Genomic DNA, 19,431 nt, shown 5'->3' on the forward strand with positions numbered 1-19,431 from the left:
AGAAGAAACAAATTCTGAGTAATGCAAAACTGAATTATGCATTGGGTGTGGGTGGCACATGGATTACATGTAGCCTTTCTTCACCATGCTACATGTATATGCCCAGCTTGTGAATTATCCAGGGAAATACAATACCCAAGATGCAATATTTATAAAGTGCATGGTGAGAAGAAGTTAATAGTGGACATACAGTAAAAGTCAAGAAAAAATTCATTGCATTCTCAAGATTAAAATGGAAAAACACCATTCAAAATGTGCCACTACTTTTTTTTTCAAAGATGGATGTTATGGTGAAAATGTTCTCATACAACTACACAAAGCAGACACTAAGATGTTATATACTGGTAGTGGTTGCAAACACATCACAATGGTCAAATGCCATTCATCCATGCTGTGAAGTTTTACTAGCAAAATGATTAACGGAGTAAAGCTAAGGTATTTTTCTTTAAAATTATACTGACCTTCAGTACATGTAGGTCAGGTAAATATCACACATGGAATTGAAATTTTGAGGTGAAAATAGGGACCACTCACATATCTTCATGAAATCCAGAACATAATACTTTAGTCATGACCAGAGATGCATGGACAAGCTCACGACACCATTTAACATAACCGGGGAGGTCATAATGATAGCATTAGCACGTGATCATTTTATCCTTGCAAATTCAGGCGGATCTTTAGACTTGAAACATATAATACACCTTTATATCTTGTCTAAGTTGATTTTTCCCTAAGTTGAACTGGGCCGCATCTTACAAAGAGTTACGAATGATCCAATCAATCGTGACTCTATAGAAATCCGCCAGTGTTATAATTTTGTCAACAGGAAATTTGCAACAAAATGTCCTTTGTAAACAAAGGAGAATGCACCAAATTTTCAAGAAGTCAATGAATATATGAATATACATCATATCTCGAAAATATTTTGAACAAATTTGCATTACAGATGTTGATGTTGCTGGCTTTCGATAGTTATGGTTGATCGGCTTAATCGCATCTCTTTGTAAGACGGAGCCCAGATTTCTGTGGTCCAAAAAGATTCATCTAAGACAATGTTACAGTTGATCTGTATTATGACACGAGTTTGTCCTTGCAACTTTGGACAAAGTTCCATTGTAAAGCACAATTATTAGCTTACTATTGGGGCAATTTGTCTGTCTCGGCACATCTGCATGTAAATGTAACAAAAAATGATGCTGAGCTCTACTGGTCATATCTGACAGCGCTTCAAGCTTGCATAATTACTAACACAATTATTCACTTTCTGAAGAAATTTCCTAGGTGATTTGTTATTGTTTTAGTAATTCCTTGTGTCGGTGCAAGAACACCCTTAGCAAAACATTTTTGAGCACCCCATCGGTGCAGAAACACCTTTAAGCAATGACCTCATGTGTGCTGCTTAGGGCATTTTTGTGCACATGCATTGCGCGAAAGTGTGGTGTTAAGGGCGTTTTTGCACCGACACAATGAATTGTTCTTTATTCAAAGGCCACAGCAAGAGTTCTTTTAAAAAATCTTTCAAAACTATAGGAGCAGCTGGTGTAACTTCCGCCATTAAACTTCCAAGGAAATCTTAATTGAACAGTATATAATTGGCTACCAAGCCTTGTTACCATGGTAGTTGCCATAATGGAAAATTTATTTGTTTGCATCTGTTTGGCCCTTAACCTTGAAAGAGGTTTGAATTGTACCATTGTGCAAAACCATGGTTTATGCAAATCTATTTTATCGCGCTCCAATTTAGCACCCTTTACCAAAAGCATGCATTTATAAGTGGACTTTTTAAGCGTTTGTGTATTTAACGTGATAAAGTAATTAATACTATGAGTGTGCATAGTCCATTGTTTTGTACCATGGTACAATTGAAACCGCTTTCGAGAAGAAGGGTCTATATGACATGGGCCCCCTGATTCTACAACCTACATGAGGATCATTTGAATCCAATGAATTAGACTGTTTATAGAATTTTGCAAAATTCAACCATCAATGGTACGTTGCATTGTCGTTAGTCACACATAGTGTCCGCTTCAACCAACAGTCGCACAAAAAGGATTAAAATATTACACAGCAGATCAACCAGAATAGAAAAGTAGAGCAGAAAAGAAAAAGGCATCAGAAACTGCAATTTTTTCCACCCCAACCATTTATTCCCTGCCACCAGTTTCTTTCTATTATTGACTATTTATTTAAGATCAGCAAATCACAAATCTAGTGATTTCACGCTAAGGCTTGTACAGTACCTGAGGAACTGTTGAATTACATGTATCCTTCATCTGAAATACGAATGTACAAAACAGAAGTGTAATACACAGGTATTTTATTCCTGTCCGCAATGTATCCAAATCTAGCTCGAGGGTCGAAAGGAGTATGAACTAGTTTAGTATTTCCCAATTGGATTCTACACTGGAGGACATTTGAGTAGCTCTAACTCTTCACATGACGCTTTGTTATTATGACTGCCGGTGAAAATCAACAGGTTGGAATTATTGCCATGAAAACAAAAGTAGAAATGAAAATTGTGAAGTGTGGAACGGTCCATGTATAATGTATGTATTTTACTCAAGGTGCATTAATGCAGTCCCATGCATGTACATGTATGTCTTCATCATGTGCAACTAACGGCTAGAAGATGAACCAGAAAGTGAATGTTTTTGGGTTCGGGATATGATGAAAATATAAATCGATGGAGTAGTGACAAAAGAAAGGATGAAAGATGAGAGATGGTAAGGAATTACAGTCCAGTAAATCTTGGAAATTCTTCCATTTTGGTAACTGTTTTGTAAACTAACGTGAGCGAGAAATGAACCGGCGGTCAAGAAATTCTTCTTCAGAAAGAGATCTTTGAATGTGTCTTGCAATGTACATGTAGTTGATCTTTAAAGGGGGTAGGTCCTCCAGGCTGGATATGATAATGTCTGAATAAATAAAGTTGCTTCTCAAATTCGACACAAATCCAGTGAACCGAAAGCACTGCACTTGTTTACATTTTGTCGGCAGGGGCAACATCGTCGCTCCCAGGGGTAAAGAATGAAAAGCGAGGGGGCGGGCAATGCAATGCACCGTACTGTGCTGAATGGCAGTGGGCACTTGCGGGCTAGGCAGTGAACAGGTGGCGATTCAAGATGGCGACGAGGACGGCGAACAACAGGAGGCAGAAACCCAGAGATTCCAAGGAGAGACGCAGAAGAGCGTTAAATTGCATGGCGTGTGACTTGTGAGAGGCGGGGAAGCGACTCGCATGAGCATGCTAAGTCAAGTAGAAAGAAGGACCAAACAGAAAAACAGAAACAGAAGATGTGAAGTGGAGAGACAGCCAGACAGAATAAGAGAAAGGTAGATATATAGAGTAAGAGAGAATAAGGGAATGAGAAAGAGAGAGAGCACACAGTGATAAGATTAACATAATGTTCAAAAGTGAGTTTGCAGAACATTAAAATAAGCACAGTGAACAGATGCAGACTTTTGTAATTATACATGTACTTCTTTGTCTTCAGAAATACAAAGAGGAAATTGATAAAAACAAAGGAAATACGTAACATTGTTTTCAAACCCCAGAAATAGAAATAAAAGCTTTGATAGAGGCACCACACATTATTTTTTAAACTTATCAATAAATAGAATATCTTACAGGAACCTCTTCATTAAAAAAAATAAACTTTTCTCCTGGATTCCACAGGATGAAATACATTGTATGGAAATATATATAAGCCCTCGATGCAAATATTAGTAATACTTTTTCACACAAATAACCAAAGATGGACTTGTTCCATGTTTAAAAGTACTAAAGAAATCTTTGGAGGGACCATCCTACGATTAATTTAAGAGTTTAAAGATTATAGCTAATGATATAACAAAATACTCTTGAAAACAAGCTTTTATATGAAAGAGTAGGGCTAGATGTTGAATGGAACGCAGAGAATAGAAGAATCAAACTCTTTTCAAGTCTGAAATGTCTTGATGTGCAACAACTATTTTCTTTCTAGGACATGACATGTCCATAAAAGACAATAGAGATAATTTGACCCAGTAGTTTGAATGCCTTTCTTCTCTATTTGCAAATTGATATTTTAGCTTGGAGGGAGTAAGGAAAAACCCTTACAGTCATCTCCTTTTTTTTTTTACAAAACACAAGTCCGGACAACCTGGAAAAGGATGAGGAAAAAAAGACACTACAAATATCCAGAGGACAGAAAAATATTATCTCCCATCAAAGAATAAGTAATTAGGTTTTCCTGCTGTCTTCGTATTGCTCATTAAATGTCACGGTTCAGGAGAATGACAACCTTAAAGACTGGGAAGAAACGTTTCTCTCATTTCAGTGGGCGGGTGTATGTGTTGCAGAGAGTATGTTAAACAGAAGACATAGGAGAACAGGGTTCATTTTAAAGATTGAAAGAATTTACAAGAGAAATAAAAAATAGAGAGAAGAATAGACATAAAAAAATCATCAGTGATGAATACAATATTGTACATCTTTTCAATGCCCAGATCTAGGGCTGATTGAACATGACTTAATGAACAAGGAAAGGAAAAACACAAAATTGATTCATAGTGAATGATTAAAAGTTTAATATTAGAACAGGACACTGGTTATCAAAAAAAAATGCTATCCTCAAATGAAACTCGATATTTTAGGTCTAAATGTGTGAACTGCGTGATGTTAAGTGCTGAACTGAAACAAAACAATTAACGTAATGTGTTATTCAAGAAACAATATCTAAATGTTTGAACTATGAAGTGCAGTGCTGACTTCAAACAAATAACAGAATGTGTTATATCAAAACAATGCATGTAAGCATCTAAAACATAATGTAATGTTTCTAAGCAAAACAAATGAAGATTAAACTTTTCCATTCATGAAGATTAACCAAACAGCAAACTGGAAAGTAATAAACTGAGGGAAGGGGGATGAGAAAAGTGTAAGTATGAGTTTTCCTACCTCGCTCTTCATAGCGATTCTACACTGCCCTGCTTCAATAAAATAGCACCCATCGGCTCCATCTCCCTGTCAGAAGAAAAGAGAAGGGAATCCAATAAAAATGTCATTATTTCTTGATTCTGAAATGGAAATCTGGCGTGATCTCCATAGCTGATGAGGGGAGCTGGGTTACAGCACAGGTAATATCTTGGCTGAAAGATCACTTTCCATACGGAGGGATCTGCATAATATAGGTTCATCGGCCTCAAATGAATAATAACCTTTCGAGAATACGTTTTACCAAATCAAATTTTAATTACTGAGCACTTGAAAGTATGATCCTCTTAAACCTCTAATGCAGGCTCAGCTAATCTTCTTCAGAGGATGAATGCTAATTATTTGCATTTCAACTATCTTGTTCATTTGTGTTTAATAACGGGTCCCTGTCTTAAAGCAATGTTATTTCGAATTTGCTCCTTTGTCATTATAAATCGAAGAAATTGTCTCAGCAACATCAAATTGACTGACAGAAATACATCTTCATATATTCAAATGAGCCATGACTGGTTGTTGTACATATTTCATTTCAGCAAAAGAAGCTTTGAGTGGAAGTCAATCGTGTTTCAAATTATGCATAAGTGAAAATGATAAAAAGAGGAAACTTTTATTTTTTTTTTCATTTTATCCCAACAATTTACTGATCATTGGATGTGAATACACCACAGTCCTAACCTAGCTATGTGGCATGACAAAAAGAGAAGTTATTTTACCTGAGCAATAATGCAGTCTCCATCCTCGTATGTCCTTGATAATAATGCATCTGCAAGGTTCATACGCTCATATGGCTAAACAAGTAAAAGTAAAACAAAATAATAGTATCACTACATCGCAATTCCATCATTCAAAGGAATCAAAACAGAACATAAGGTATACATGTATCAACTGCAAATTGAATGAAACCTCTTTGTGTAAAAGTTACACATATCTACCAGGGAAAAAACTATTTTGTTTCCGGGGCTTCTTGTGAGCTCACCACCAGATCAAATTTGCCCCATTGTTCATTTCAGCTCTTTTTTAGTTTTTCAGCATTTCAGGGGCAAATTCGCCCGAGCCCCCGTGTTATTTTTTTCCTTGATAACTACATGTATGACAAGCACATTCATTAAGAGGATGTCAACATCTTTTTTTTTCCTATCTGTCATATAAATTCACAGAGGAATAAAAGTCGTTCGGTGGATTACCTGGGGTGATGAATTAAGCTTGTTGACGTCACTAATGCATGTACATGCATTACCCTAGGCATTAAACACAATCTACTTCGTAATGAGAAATTTGAAAATTACTTAAATTTGGCCCTTAGAGTTTTGAAAGTGAAAATGGACGGTAGTGGAAAGGCTGGACCACAGCACACATGTATGGAAGTACTAACGTAGAAGGGTACAGACATGGAAAAGAGAGAGAAGAGTGAGGAAAAATGGAGGGTGTTGCTAATGGGAAACTAAAAGGAGCAAATGTTAAATATAATGGGCAGATTGAGAGGAAATAAAGTGAAAATGATATTAGAGACAGGGAAAAAAGGGGGTACGGGCAATTTCGCTGCAGAAATGCTCAAAAGACCCCTGAAAAATAAGAAGAACCCAAGAAAACCCCCTTCAATGTGATGTGAAAGCTCATTAATTGTTGCAGATTTTAATAGGCAGAAGGTTGTGAAAGCTAGCCCCAGATAATATATATATATTTTGTCTGAAATTGCTGCAAGGAGATAGTGTCTACATGACTGTAGGATTGCATGAATCCATAGAAAGAAAAAAATAATTTACCTGAACAAAATAGAAATGAAAATATTTTTCAATTTGTCTTCATTAGTGGGAAGATTGTGTACTATGCACAATAAAAATGCATACAATTTTCTCTCATACTGTATTCCAGCCAAATGAGAAAAGAAATAATAATGACTTTGGTGGCTTTCGAAACTTGAGACAGACTAGAATCAATTGCATCCTTTAGGCAATGAGGTCACTGATCACACAAGGACCCTACACAGGTACATGTAGGTAATGCCAAAGTACTTGTAAATCCAGGTACGTACACATGTATTGAGCATTCACATCCTCTCCTCGCATGAAATATTTCACTGTACAAAGTCCAGTGATCACAATAGTTACTTTGCTCTTGCAAATATTCCTTTTTGTACATACACTGTCACACATACCTCTATTTCAATTGTAGTTTATTAAACCCGACTACGCACGGAATAACATTACCCAGCAAAAATGGAACCAAATACCATATTTCAAAATGAAGAGTTCAGGGTAAATTTACATATTGCCTATGGAATCCAACCCACGCTGATCCAAATTCAATGTGATGAAAACACATTTACATGATCTATTGAAAAGCATTTTGCTATTTATTTCATTTTTAAATATAGCAAATGATGAATATTAAAATAAAAGCCTTAATGATATTCACCGATGTAATTTAGACTTGGGGAAATTATGATTAAAAGGTAAACATTGCCACACAAAGGGGAAAGGAATTAGCTGACTACATGTATCTGCAAAACATCCATTTAAAGAAAACAAAAACAAAACAAAAAGGAAAAAAATTATCAGATGATAATCATCTTCAATACAGATTCCAGAGTAAATATTGAGATTAACCATTATTGCTTCTGTTCTATCTTGTCTTTTTTTCTGTCTTATCATGTATATCTTATCATGTATATCTTATCGATAAACAGATCATTCAATTGATACTTTAATTCATTTTATTCAAATACGTTCATAAATTCTCATATTAATACTGGATTTACAGAGCTATCACAATCATAAAATAAATGGATAAATGAATAACAATATGCCCAAAGACATACATACCGTGTTTACACATCGACTCGGCTCGCGTGTTGAATCCGCGAGCTGGGTTGAAGACTGCGAAGAAGGGATCAGAGATCGCGTTCATACGTACATATGAAAAGGCGAGTTCAACACGGCTCGCGGATCTCGAACGGAAGAATTATGACGTCGCAAATTTAAGGCGGGGAATTCACCGCCGGAATCGAATCTTGTCCGTGCGAACAACAACAATGCCAAAAGTGAAAGCGCGCGCAGTGACCTAGGTCAAGAGAGTTCGACACGGCTTTCTGTTTACACACGAAAAAATTGCCAAGTCTGACTCGGGTCGCGGGTTGAAACCTTCGATTTTGTAGGATCGATAAAGCCGTGTTCGACACGGCTCGCGGATCACTCTGATCGCGTTTACACAGCATAAATTGCCGTGTTGAGCACGGCTCTCGTGTTCAACCCCCGAGCCGAGTCAATGTGTAAACACGGTAACATTGTACTAGTCTTCAATAACATACATGTAGAAGTATATCAGTTTGATTACATTATTCACAATTCAATTCATCTCAGTTCACTGGAACTACCAATGAATCATTAATTTTCAACAATCATTTAATCTATAAGAATTAAATACAAATCTACACATTGGCCTTCCTTACCTCTAGAGATTTGAATATTGAGACCTTCTCAAGTAGCACTTCATACATTCGCCTCTTCTTGGCTGCATTCTTTAGTACTATTCTTCTGAAAGAAACACGGTCCTGCAGAAACAAAACAAAAATATACATTAACTTTTAGAATGATTCGTTACACATGGTAGTCAAAGGGCAAAGTCAATATAAGTTTTAGATACAAAGATGACTGCATCAATGTTGATGGTGATCATTTTATACCTGATTGCTAAAGAAAGCATGAATGTTTGTAAGCAAGTAACCAGAGGACCAATGGTTAAAGGTCTTGTCCAAGGGACTTGGTACCAAGGATAAATAAATGCCCTACAAAAGAGCACTAGTGCATAAATTTTTAACCAAACTAGGGTCACTTGAATGTGAAACCACTGCTCCCCCAAATGAGCTATCACACCTCCTCCTTACAGCTAATAACCAATTATGACACAAAAAAGTTTTTGCATGATATTGGTTCAGGATAGTCTCATATAGTGCACTTTACATTCTGATTTTCTTTTACTGGTCAATTTCAAATTAATCTACCTTGTATCAGCTTTGAAAGTCCCCAATCAGCAGTCACCACCATGATCACCATCCAAGAAATCTCTTTCAATAACGGAACTCGTTTGACACATAAATATCTAAAGTGTTCACAGGGATATAATTTACTTGTTGATCATTTTAAAAGAGGAACTCCCAGTATCTAAAGTTTAAACTTTTAGCTTTTTTATCTTGCTGAGCTACATACAGGTAGGTGGTAAAAAAATATATAAAAATTTGAACATCTCACTTTGAGCTCCTTGTAAAGGGACGATCACACATCGCCAGTTAAAAGGAGATTGGCAGAGGTTTGCCCCTGAAGAAGGATGCATTAGAGACCTTATATTATCGAGTTTGCCCAATTTGCTTCTAGTTTTTGAATTGTGCTTGCCCCACAATCTTGTTGTTCATTGAAAACAAACTAGAAAAACTATTTAATTAAGAGCCTTGACTACCTCCAAATTTGGGGGGCAAACCACCATGACATGACATCTAAACTGGCAATGTGTGATTGCCATTTAAGCCTCCAAGTGGTGTCACATTCAGAAACTGCCCTAGAGGATGCCATATCACAAGGAATGCCCTTGCATGGGCATCATCATGCATTGTCTCTCTCACTTCATTATGGGCACAAACATGGAGATGAAAATCAAAATCAAACTCATTTTCAAATTTTCTATATAAAGTTGTTTGGGGCATCAAGAAAGATGTCCTGTATCTCACATGTCTCCTGAAAGTTATACCCAAGGCAGGTGAATTTATTTGTTATTTCCCCATGCAGGTGCATGATAGAATCATCCTCAGGACTCTTCAATGTTTTCAGTGTGATCAACAAGGATGCCAAACTACTTGCTGTGTCCAATAACAACTTGAGGTTGCTGCAGGGACGCGCTGCGTTTTCACTTCATTTAACGTCCATCTGTAAACACGCCAATCTGTTTGCTACTTTTCCTATCAGGCATGGACCCATCCAGGCATTGATTCTGAAGGGAAAAGTGCAGTCAAGTGCAAGACCGTATGTCAATACCAACAGCCAAGGCCCAGCCCACCGTAATACATTTGATTACTTCCAGAGGGATGGCAAGACAAGAAATCAACATGCCATAAATCACAATTATGCAAGAGGTTTGGGGGCCAATCACTACTCCAGGGCAACTTGAAAGAGTTGTCTGTTTCATCAATTGCTCATTTCAACAATTCACCATGTTGATTGCAATGGATGTTAAGAGTTGTGTTCAGCGACATATTACCTGACATTTACCGATGCGGGCCGACTGCGTGGAATCAGGTCAATCTTGTTCAGGGCTCTTGAAAACAAGGTGGGAGAGTGATTTGGGTCTGAATACATCTCCTACATTAACATCACTTCTTATTTCACGTCTTTATTTTGGCTGTCATTCTTTATTTCTTGTTTCTGTATTTTTCCTCCTTTTCTTTCTGAGGATGAGGTGATATTTCCCTGCTCCATTTAAAAGCTATTTCAAATAATGTGCCACTATGGGAAAAGATGAAGATCTATCATGACATTTTCACGTAAACGCTACATGTACATTGACATACATGTAGATATCAACTACCTAATGTGTGAATGCCTAGAGCAAGTGCTCTAATTCATTTAAAAGTCACTTGTCTGGCTGAAAAACAGGGCATTGAAAATTACACAGACAGAGCCCATAAAAATGAAAGGTTCAATTTTTAATGGCATGATCAAAGCAAAGCAACTGCCCACGCCAAATGACTAGTTGCTGGCATCCGTTTTAAACTTGAATGAAATACTATCCATCTATCCAGTGTACCCATTTTAAGTACACCGAGATTGCACCGACATTTCTTCACAAACACCTGTGCACGTACTGAGCAATGTATATAAAATTCATCGCAGAGTGTACCCAAAACATTAGGCGGGACAGATACCTTACAATCCCTTGAGGCACTAAAGACAGCATCTTTCTCTCCATCAATTTGACTCAAGTAATTGTGTCTTGCAACTTGCAAGAAGTACAGGGGCCCGTTGCAGAAAGAGTTGCAATCAATTGCAACTCTAAAAATCAATCGCAACTTTTCAACCTATCAACAGGGCGCATTTGGGACTTGCGATTGATTTTTTTACTTGCATTTAAACGGAAATCTTCCTGCAACGGACCCCAGGGCTCCTTGCTTTTGATAAAAGTTGACATCATTAATACCCGTTTTACACAGGCTAAAATTTCTTTAACCCCGTACTATAGGTGGGGCTAAATTGCCATTTAGCCCCACCTATAGTACGGGGTTAAGCTTAGCCCACTTTCTTTTTACACAGCATTTTTGCAAAGTGGGCTAACCCCACCTTTAGTACGGGATTATTTGGCCTGCAAAAAAGCAGGGTTATCCCAGCAATTGCGGTGCTAAGAGCGATAGTACGGGGTTAAGATCGCTAGTAATGGTAAATAAAGATACATGTACTTGTAGAAATTGTTATATTTTCTCAAGTTGAGCTCATATTTTTGGCCAAGTTAACTACTAAACTAATTTTTTTCTTTCATGAATACAGGTGATTGGGGAGCCATGGTCTAGTGGTTATGACTCTAGTCTAGGGACGTGAGTTTGAATCCCAGCCATTGTTTTCTTTCAGCAGAAATGTAGGTGACTGGGTACCCTGAATGACAACAATTCCTTAATTCCTTGAATGCACTGAGCACTGGAAGGCAGCTCGAGCTTAAGCTGGAGTAATAATAGTAGTGTCCCGCAGAATATATTATTTCTAGATAGTTAGCAATACATAAATGTTACCCAGTCAAATGGCCATCTGTACAAAATTATCAATACATTTTCAATTTTTTGGGATGTATAAATCAAGATTGATGGTTTAGGAGCCTAGAACAGTCAGATATAGCTATAGAGAGAAAATCCAATATGATTGACCTCCCGAGGACAGCCCCCCTCCCCTATCTTGCAATGACCAATATGTTTGCAATATTTTTCTACCCCCTTCGGTTTTCATTGAACTATCAAGACTCTGAAATCTAATCCACACTCAATACATACATTATACAGGTAGCATGGTTGCGTCGTCGAAATGCAAGATTTGATATACAGCACGGACCATGAAAACAAGTTATGTTTATGTTCAGTGATTTCTGCTCTTCTATTTTAAAGTGAGAATCTGCAACCCAATGCTTCTCTTGCTTTGAAATTATAATGAATCAAACCATCATACAAGATTATGTCTCAGGTTTTCTGTGTAGGGTACAACACATAACTCTCAGTACTTCCAACTAAATCAGACGATAAAATAATGAAGTCAAATCATCATTTCTTCTCAAAAGGCACATCTGGCATTGGAGGAAAGCAATTACCATGTATATCATGTGTTAATCTTTAATATGAAATCACCTTCCATCAATAGGTCCTTTCAGACTGACTAAAAAACGGAGAATACCAGGTTATCAGGAAATTTACTCTAAATCTATAAACCTGATAAAAAAAATAGGTATTATTGCTGTGTGAACCAAAATCACTTGTAACATTCATGAAAGAAAATACCTGCTGGGTACAGATGTCAAAGGGTGCATGGGGTGTTTTGTCTAAGCTAGAAATTTTGTATCGCGCCCCGCATCTGCTACTCTGATACTCATATTGCTCATGCTCATAACTTCAAGAACGTGGCCCTGAAGAATCTGGTTTGGGTAGGTACGTGTACTAATGCACAAGTTAATTATTGGGTATTTTGAGGCCTGAAGAAGTTGGGGTAAATTTACGGGCATTTGGTGATCGAGTCAGTTTGAAAGTACCTAGTGGCTCTACTACTAGAGCTACAGTAGTTTAGATTAAATATTTGGTCTCAAATCGCAAGGTCCTGATGTCGATCCATAATACTGTATTTATAAGCTGGTATTTTTGCGTACATAATTTTTTGTAAATCGCAAGGGTTCCAACATTTTTGCAGGTTGTTGAATTCACTTTAGTCTCTCAAAGTTTCAAATTCTACCTTCACTTATATAACGATGTTGCAACAACACCACAACAGATTTCAACACCATACTTGAAATCACCCACTGACATGTGCTTGCATACCGCACACCCTTTTCATCTAAAATTTTTGTAAAACTAGCAACATTTGGTAAAGTTTCTTCAACACCTTTCTGCTATACTCTGAAGTTTGGGATTGTCAACTGGTACCCACGAGGCCAATAGGACCGATACATCTTCACGTGTGTGCGCTGTAAAATGTCAGATGCCAATTAAGAGAGCTGTCAGTGGTAAGAGTCTTGCTGAACCGACTGCCTTCACTTCTCGTCTAGTCAATTACACCCTACAGTAGTAGACTCATCATTGTCATCTTCATCAAACATTATATCTATAGGTGTGTTCATGCTCATTTTCAAAGGTAAAATTCAGCATTTTGATACACAGATTGAAAACAAGTACAAGTAATAGGGGAGTACTGTTTATGCTCAGGTGTAGTCCATATTGGCTGTAGAGGGGAAATGGCATTCAAAGTGTGCTGAGAGGATTGGTACTGGGTTAGGGAATTCTGGAGTGATTCCCTCGTTCGCTTTGGGAAAGATAGCTTTCCCCCAATCAATGGCCAATCTGGACTGGCTCGGGGGGGGGGGGGGGGGGTGTTTCACAAACTTAAGTCATGCTCAGTACTGGCACGCACATGTAACACGCATTCTTATTGATTAATACACAGTAACGAGAGTCCTCTCAGCATGATTTGACAAATGCGGTGATACCCCTTATAATACAGCATTCAAAGTCATAATTAAAACTTTGTGAAACACCACCCTGGTGTTGAGAAAGATCCATGGCATACTCATGACCAGCATTCTGCAACTGCTATAAAGGAACATTGGGTTTTTAAAGCATTCTTGCATTTGACTTCCTCAAAACGTCAATTTCAATTGATCGCTCAAGTTTATGACTAGCAAGCATTCAAGATGTGCATTTACTAAAATAAAATTTAAAAACAACACGAACACATTTTGGACACGTTTCAAAACGTCTATTCTGGCTCCTAAATGGTTGAGCAAGAACGCGCCTGATGTTGATGAAGAGCAAGTATCTTTTATCCTCCAATTAGGAATCCAATGAATCTGGCAACCTTAGAGCCAGCTGCATCCACATGCGTGTGTACACATGGGGTATCTCTGCACAGATAAGCGTACAGTAATTACATTCAGAAGAAAAGACAAAGTGCCGTCTCTATTTAAAGTACTGTACTCAATGCATGGTCCAAGACAGCACGTATGTATGTTTTAAAGGTAGAGTTTAAACATCATGATGCTCTTCCTCCAGTGTAGCATCCAACAATGTACATGAGACTGTGTACACTTTGATTCAGAATGATTAATCCCCCTCCCCACCCTCCCCCCCCCAAAAAAAAAGAGATACATATCACAAGCACTCCTATAAAAAGATGGCACAAGCTAGCACTGAATTTGATAAGTTCAGCAATATACATGTAGGCCTACTTGCAAGTATACACAAGTTATGTATATATGTATGTGTACATTGTGTAAATAAATTGTGAAATGGCACATTTTTTCCTTAAAGAAGGAAAATTAAATATGAAGATCATTACTACAAAGAGAAATTTTTTTTAAAAAAATAACTGTTTAAAACGGAATGTTCACTATTAAATCTAAAGATGTTATGTCACAACCTTGTACCACACAGAAAATTCGAAATCAGTTTCTTCTCATTCAGGAGAGAGTAAAAAGCAATTATCTCCACCTTCCACCATTCAAGCCTAATGACCAGAAATGACAATAAATAATTAGCCAATAAAAGCATTATTGATCTTGCTCAGACAGTCAATCCAGGAGTTAATTAATGGCAATTTGACTCTCATGTACATGTTGTGTACGGTCTCTGCACATGCAATATGCAAGTGCATAATGCGTGCTTCAATTTGACAAACACGTCACACTGTGAACAAAAGGGAGATATACACACTGTATATTTCTATTTTCTATGCAACATTGTTTGAATATTCTAGAATCCATTCATGTGCATGGGTGGGTAACAATTGGTGTAATAAAAGTATTCTGCTGGTCGTACATGTATAATTCCAAAGTATGCTCTATGTGTGATTACTATGTTCAATTATTTTATTATGCAGAAAATAAGTCTGTTTGAAAATTAAAGCGAAAGAATGAGGGCAACCAGTCAATGACACATCCCTGGCCTTAAAATTGCAAATTAAGTTTCAATGCAATTCCTGTATATCAGCTAAAACTCTACTAGAAAAATAAAGGAGAAAACCATATATTGCAGGACATTCTTACAGTGCAAAATGGAAGATTAATTGATATGTCATGCCTCAATTGCAAATTTGTTTTTGACTGATTGTAACTTCAAAACTTCATTAAGTTCTGTCAGATTTAAATCTGATTAAACTGCTGTGATCTTTTTACTAAGTAGACCAAATAAAAACTGAAGTGAGAGCTGAAGTGAAGCATGACTTTATTCTGATGAAAACATGATGCAGATCAAAGCTCACTTTATCTGATCCGCTTTGAAGTGGGCTTCGAGGTCTGCTTTATTCTGGCCAAGACCCAAAACATATAAAACAATACTCTTAAAACAATGCAGAGGCTGCATTCAAAACCAAAGATCATCCAAGAATCCAAATAGAGATATACATATGACGAGATATAATGGTAAGTCTTTGGCGTATGGAGGTACCCTCTGCTTTGAAGGTAAGCAATGTGATAATGTGATTGCATGTACGTTACATGGCATCAACGTGACCTGGATAGCAAAGTTGGCAGCGCACTAGTCATGCAAGCCAGGGTCCAGGGTTCAAATCCCGGTCGGGCAATTTAATTTCCTCACATTGATCACAAATAATACCATCTTGCAATTTACTTTTCAGTCAAAAATACTTGCACTTTTTTTTATCATTGGCTATGGGGTAAGTTGAATGTTATATCCTTTCTACAAATTACATGTAAAGTCACATTTTTATCATTATCTTGAAATTCAATGTCAGATTACAGCTTCAACTTGCACTTAGGAAATGTTAACAAAACATAACAAAACAACCACCATACTTCACCATCGAACTAAACTTTGAATATTTTAGCTTCAGCAACACAGCTTCTCCTCATTTGATACAGGGTGTTCCTAACTGGGTATCAGGGAAAAAATAATATTACCTGCAATGGGGCTATTTTCCACCTCTTCAATCAAATCTACCTATATTATCATCCTAATATTAATTTGGTTATTTTGCAGATTTATGCTATTAAAAGGTCCAAGGCTCCACTGTTTTTTTTTTCACTTCTATCGCAAAGTCCAGTTTTATAAGCATATAGGTCTAATTTCAAATATATTATTGCTAGAATCTGACATCAGCAGTAAGGTCGTGAATCAAAATTGCTTTACTGACGAGAGTCACGAGACTTAACTCAACCCGATTATATAAGATTGCAGCGCTACAAAAGGCATCAACTTGTCAGACTGTGTATAAAACGTATGTAATATGGGATTACGGGACAGCTTGCATTATAGCTACTTACCAATGCCCATAGAATGCCTTCTGTAGTAGCTACAATTGTTGCTGCCCTTGGTGTGTTGTACATGAGTGCTAGTTCACCAAAACTTCCACTGTCTTTGTAAGCTCCAACCTTGTTATCATTGACAAAGATATCATATTCTCCTCTGTAATAAAGAGAGAAAGAAAAAAAAAGGTAAATATTTGAGACGAGTGATGCAGGACTTTTATGGATGAAAAACAGTATATTGCGGTGCAAAACATTTGAAATTTTTCTACAATACATAAGTCTAGACAGAGTTATTAATACCATTCTGGAGGGGGGGCAAAGCATTTTCTTACGAAACCTGTGCACAGTACTTTTCTTGGAAAAAAATATTGCAACAAAATGAAAAGTTATCAATTATCTCTTTATAAGTGTTACAAATCACTTATTTCAAGAATTACAGTCAATTCTTGAACAAACAGTCAAGAACAGAAAGATGTTTATTATTCCCTAAAATGACACTAGAATAAAGAATAGACTATAGAAATTATCATTAAAGGACAAGAAAAAATTGATTTGAATAAATATAAGAAAATAAAACAAGCATGAAAATTTAAAATTTAAATTTCAAATTTAATCAAAATTGGATGTAAAATATAAAAGTTCTGGCCATTTTTTTTTTTATAGGGAAGGTGGATAAATCAAAGACTATTTCACACCACATTCATCATGACTCACATGACAAGCATGCAACAGAACATCCTTGCAACCTACTACAGGTACATAGTGAGGACAACACTTTAAAAGAAATCCCCATGAGATGAAACAAAACACCTCAAGTCAGTCTTCACCATCAAGGTGCACCTCAGCTTGGTTAAAATGAGAATGCCGCAGAAAAGTCACAGAGACCATGAAGAATCGATATATGGGAGCTGGCCAGGGCTCGGGTTACATGATATAGGCTGGAGAGTGAATCGCCATGGCAATAAAAGCCTTTCCTATGGGCATTCAGTGGAGAAGATATCTATGCAAGTATGCAACCCATATGCCAGACTATTCCTTTCATCTTTACTGGCTGCATACTTTAAGAAGGAATGATTCTTAGTCAGACCTGTGGCTTCAAATTACCCTTCTATGTCAAAATATAAGATTTATGCAAATTATACAATACTGATGAAAAACTTAAGTGTGTGCCATACTGTACTTTAAAAGAATACTAACAGCAAACTATCAAAATCTTAATCAAATCTTTATGGACGATTTTGATATTGTTTTTCAAGAATGTTTTTGTTGTCGTTTTTTAGGGGTTTTGATTAAATATTTATTTTAAACTTAATACTGTTTTATACTTATTCTGTCTTTGCTAACAATCATTAGGTTTGATATACAGTACATGCCGTTGAAATTTCATTAAAAACAACTCATATACTAGTCACAGCAAGCTGACATCTTGATAAAGAACTTCACTCCACTTCAATACAATCCTCTCCAATGCAAGCCTCAGGGTGCTACTTTCATACAAGCATTGCATCTTACACTGAACAGAAATACATACAAGTGTTAGGAAGATATATTTCATCCCCTTCAGCCTTTCCAATATATTCTTATATTGTTGGAGGGTGCGAGGGGATACTGACGAGGTAACGCAGGATTAGCGACGGGCTTGAAGCGGACAAGCCGTGCTCGTATATGCTCACCTATCTATGACGTAGAAGTTGTCACCATCATCTCCCTGGTCGATGACATGATCGCCTGGCGTCGTCTGGGAGAAGAGAACAAAGAAATATGGAATATAAAAGAAGTGCTGTTGAGCGAACTTCAGGGCAAAACTCTTCAAATATGTGCTTAATTCTACCTCCACTTCCAATTACCTTCCTATTTTATAAAAACATTACATGAACACCCATGGCCTTAAAATATGTTGATGTGCCATGTCCATACCACTGATCGTTAATTACAACAATAATGTGTACAGTTGATTTTCATACAATCACACATAGAGAAAAGGTGTTTGTGTGGGCATCAGAATAATAAAAGAGGTGATCATGAATCACAGAAAAAGCAAAGTGGGATTCACATAAAAAAATAAGGGGGGAAAATATGAGAAATAGATAACTGGACGTTCATGTACAGTGTACATGTAGGCATATGTGCAGTATGGATGGACGGATAGATGAATGGACATACATCTACACAAATAAATACTTTACACGTACATGTAGAGATCATGATAAATATAGATAAATGGATAGAATAGGTTATTACACAGAACATGCTGGTACATGTACATGTAGATACAGCACTAACTCAATTTGAATTTTGTACGGGTTAAACTGTACCTACATTGTGTATATTATTTACATGCAGATGAGACCTTGCAACGTTTCAGCGATGAGCTTTTTGAGAATACAATGTGATTGAAAAATGAAAACTAGAAAACAAGCATCGGTGCTCGATCGATGTCATCGAGTGCCCGTGCAGATTTTGCAAAATCAGTGCATCAATAAAAATTGAGTGTGACCGAAGGAAAGAAATGCGGCCGTTTCGTTCAATACACACAATCATCAAAATAAACAGTATGTCTAACATCTGCTACCTGTATGCTATTTACTTGATTTATATTCCCCAAAAATTAAAACTAATGTGTAATTATGATGCCTATTCACCATCAATTTTAAGTTTGTTTTGATCCCAGTTCGAGCCTCACTTTTCTGTTCGTGCCCAAATAATAATATTTCTTATGACCATACAACTTCGAAATCATAATTTAACAATAATTTGAATATAATAATCATTCATATGAATTTAGAGCTTGATGTGAAACATTTATATTTCGTTTCCACTTTAACGACGGACATCACAAATTCGTGATAGAGGGATGAGCTGCACTTGTCTCAAAAAATTATATCAGGATTGATTCTCGAACATCATCTTTGCAGAAACTCTTCTATCGTAATATCACCATAGAATACCATTTTACACGACAA

At 36.8% G+C, this 19,431-nt stretch overlaps 1 protein-coding gene across 3 annotated transcripts in view; it reads right to left on the reverse strand.

Annotated features, from left to right (window-relative positions):
- Positions 1 to 19,431, reverse strand: part of LOC121411455 (cAMP-dependent protein kinase type II regulatory subunit) — a 55,476-nt gene that overhangs the window by 13,431 nt on the left and 22,614 nt on the right. For 2 of the 3 annotated variants that reach the window (XM_041604201.1, XM_041604200.1), the window contains exons 6-10: positions 18,142 to 18,206; positions 16,484 to 16,625; positions 8,427 to 8,528; positions 5,692 to 5,766; positions 4,943 to 5,008 (exon numbers count right to left, since the gene is read on the reverse strand). In XM_041604201.1, coding sequence (XP_041460135.1) covers positions 4,943 to 5,008; positions 5,692 to 5,766; positions 8,427 to 8,528; positions 16,484 to 16,625; positions 18,142 to 18,206 — 450 coding nt within the window. Of the gene's footprint in view, positions 1 to 940; positions 2,277 to 4,942; positions 5,009 to 5,691; positions 5,767 to 8,426; positions 8,529 to 16,483; positions 16,626 to 18,141; positions 18,207 to 19,431 lie in introns of those variants that run through there. The other variant, XM_041604202.1, reaches the window with a different exon arrangement.

The sequence above is a fragment of the Lytechinus variegatus genome, chromosome 3 (assembly GCF_018143015.1).
Source record: "Lytechinus variegatus isolate NC3 chromosome 3, Lvar_3.0, whole genome shotgun sequence".
NCBI classification, from domain to species: domain Eukaryota; kingdom Metazoa; phylum Echinodermata; class Echinoidea; order Temnopleuroida; family Toxopneustidae; genus Lytechinus; species Lytechinus variegatus.